Consider the following 2,216-nt stretch of genomic DNA (forward strand, 5'->3'; position numbering starts at 1 on the left):
AATTTCTATACTCATAAAACATATTAATTTAAATTACACATTCAATATTTATATAATGTTACTTTCATGATAGGTCTGATATGAGGAGTAAAAAAAACATGAGTACATTTTACTTGAGTTAGTATGCTCACAGTGCCTCAATTTCCTCATTTGAAAATATGATAAAAATTACATACGGCATAGAGTACCTTTCATTTATATATCATCTTTTATTTATTATAAAATTTATCATTTTTATATTAAGAAGAAAGTGGGAAAATAAAAATTAATAGAATATTATTGACACACATTTTCCATGTGAAAAATTGCTTCTCTAATAATATATTATGGGTTCCCTTAACCCATAATATATTAACTCCTTAACTTAGGAGTTGTAACTCTAAGGGTGATAATCTTCAGAATATAAGCCTGCATCTTTAAAAAAGGACAGGCCTTTTATTCAAAAGTGTTCTATGTAACCATTACCATTCTGCTTTGCCACCTGTGCACTGGGGTGTTATCTTTTCCAAACAAATATCAGCTTAGTTGCTTAATAAAATGAAAAAAATTAAAGAATAGTTCACACAGACCAAAATTATTTTAATTACTATATAATAAAAGCTTGTAATATTTCTGAATCAAAATAAAATTGAAATGGAAATATTACCATATCATAAATTATGAACATATATGATTTATATGTTCTAAGCAAATAAGGCAATATAGAGACATATATTAAAAATATTATTTTATAAAACAGAAAAATATTTGTTGCCATATATAAAAATATCTTTGATATAATAATTTTACAAGAACAAGAATAACGGATTCTTAGAAAACAAACTTGCCTCCTGTATAATGATTTTACAAATATCAGTGACAGAATCATTTCCCACATAATATTCTTTTCACAGCATCTTTCACATCTCTGTTTCTCAAACTATAAATTAGAGGGTTTAGCATTGGTATTATAAGCGTGTAGAGCACAGCCACAATCTTGTTTTGCTCCAGTGAGGAGATGGCTCCAGGTTGGGCATACATAAAGAACACCGTCCCATAGAATAAACTCACCACTGCTATATGGGAGCCACAGGTAGAGAAGGTCTTACATCTGCCATGGGTCGAGGGGATCTTCAGGACAGTGGAGAGGATATAAGCATAGGAAACCAGAATGACAGTTGTGGTGGTGATGATGATAAGAGCAGAGGGAATAAACATTACAATCTCATTTACAAAGGTGTCAACACATGAGATCTTGATCAGGGCCAGGACATCACAGAAAAAGTGGTTCAATCTGTTTTCTCCACAGAAATGCAAACTGAAGGTGAAAGTCGTTTGGACTATGGAGTTGATGCTTCCACAGATGTAGGATCCAGTTACCAACCAAACACAGACTTCCTGGGACATGTGCACAGGGTAAAGGAGAGGGGAACAAATGGCCGAGAATCGATCCAATGCCATGACAGCCAGAAGAAAGCCTTCAGTTGCGACAAACAGGGAGTAGAAGAAAAACTGGGCTGCACAGCCATTGTAAGAAATTTTCTTTTCATTAGACAAGAAGTTGGCTAAAGTTTTGGGAGCAATAACTGTGGAGTAGCAGAGATCTAAATAGGACAAGTTTTTAAGGAAGAAATACATTGGCGTTTGAAGTCTGGAGTTTATCTTAATGACAATTATCATGCTGATATTTCCTACCACAATGACCATGTAGATCAGCAAGAATACAAAAAATAAGAGGATCTGTAGCTTTGGAGGGACCCTAAACCCTAGTAGAATAAACTCAGTCACCTCTGAGTAATTCCTATTTTCATTCTTCATAGCTGAGATATAGGTGGAACTAAAGAGATGGTAAAAATGAAAGAAATGAGTGACCAGAATACTTGTTTTAGTAAAAATAACTTGGAACCAGCATGTAAAAAAATTTGTTTCATGTCATATTGTTCCCCATATTATAAAACATCAATGAACATAAAGAATGGATTACTACAAGTAAAAAGTCTCATAGATACAAAGAACAAACTAATGGTTGGGAGAGGGGAGAGGGGTTGGGGGATTGGATGAAAAAGTGGAAAGGATTAAGAGGTACAAATTGGTAGTTACTAAAAAAGTCATTGCAATGTAAAGCACAGCATAGGGAATATAGTCAATAACATTGTTATAACTATGTATGGGTACCAGGTGAGTACTTGAATTATTGGAGGGATCACTTTGTAAAGTATATGATTGTCTAAGCAGTA

General features: G+C 33.4%; 1 protein-coding gene across 1 annotated transcript; it reads right to left on the minus strand.

The window, feature by feature from the left end:
* Positions 1–864: 864 nt before the first annotated feature.
* Positions 865–1,797, minus strand: LOC129084533 (olfactory receptor 12-like). Its single transcript, XM_054590727.1, has one exon. The coding sequence runs from the start codon at positions 1,795–1,797 to the stop codon at positions 865–867; it is 933 nt and encodes a 310-aa protein (XP_054446702.1).
* Between the last annotated feature and the right edge of the window lie 419 nt (positions 1,798–2,216).

The sequence above is a fragment of the Pteronotus mesoamericanus genome, unplaced genomic scaffold (assembly GCF_021234165.1).
Source record: "Pteronotus mesoamericanus isolate MK-2021 breed Mesoamerican mustached bat unplaced genomic scaffold, CSHL_Meso_final scaffold_21, whole genome shotgun sequence".
In the NCBI taxonomy this organism is placed as follows: Eukaryota; Metazoa; Chordata; class Mammalia; order Chiroptera; family Mormoopidae; genus Pteronotus; species Pteronotus mesoamericanus.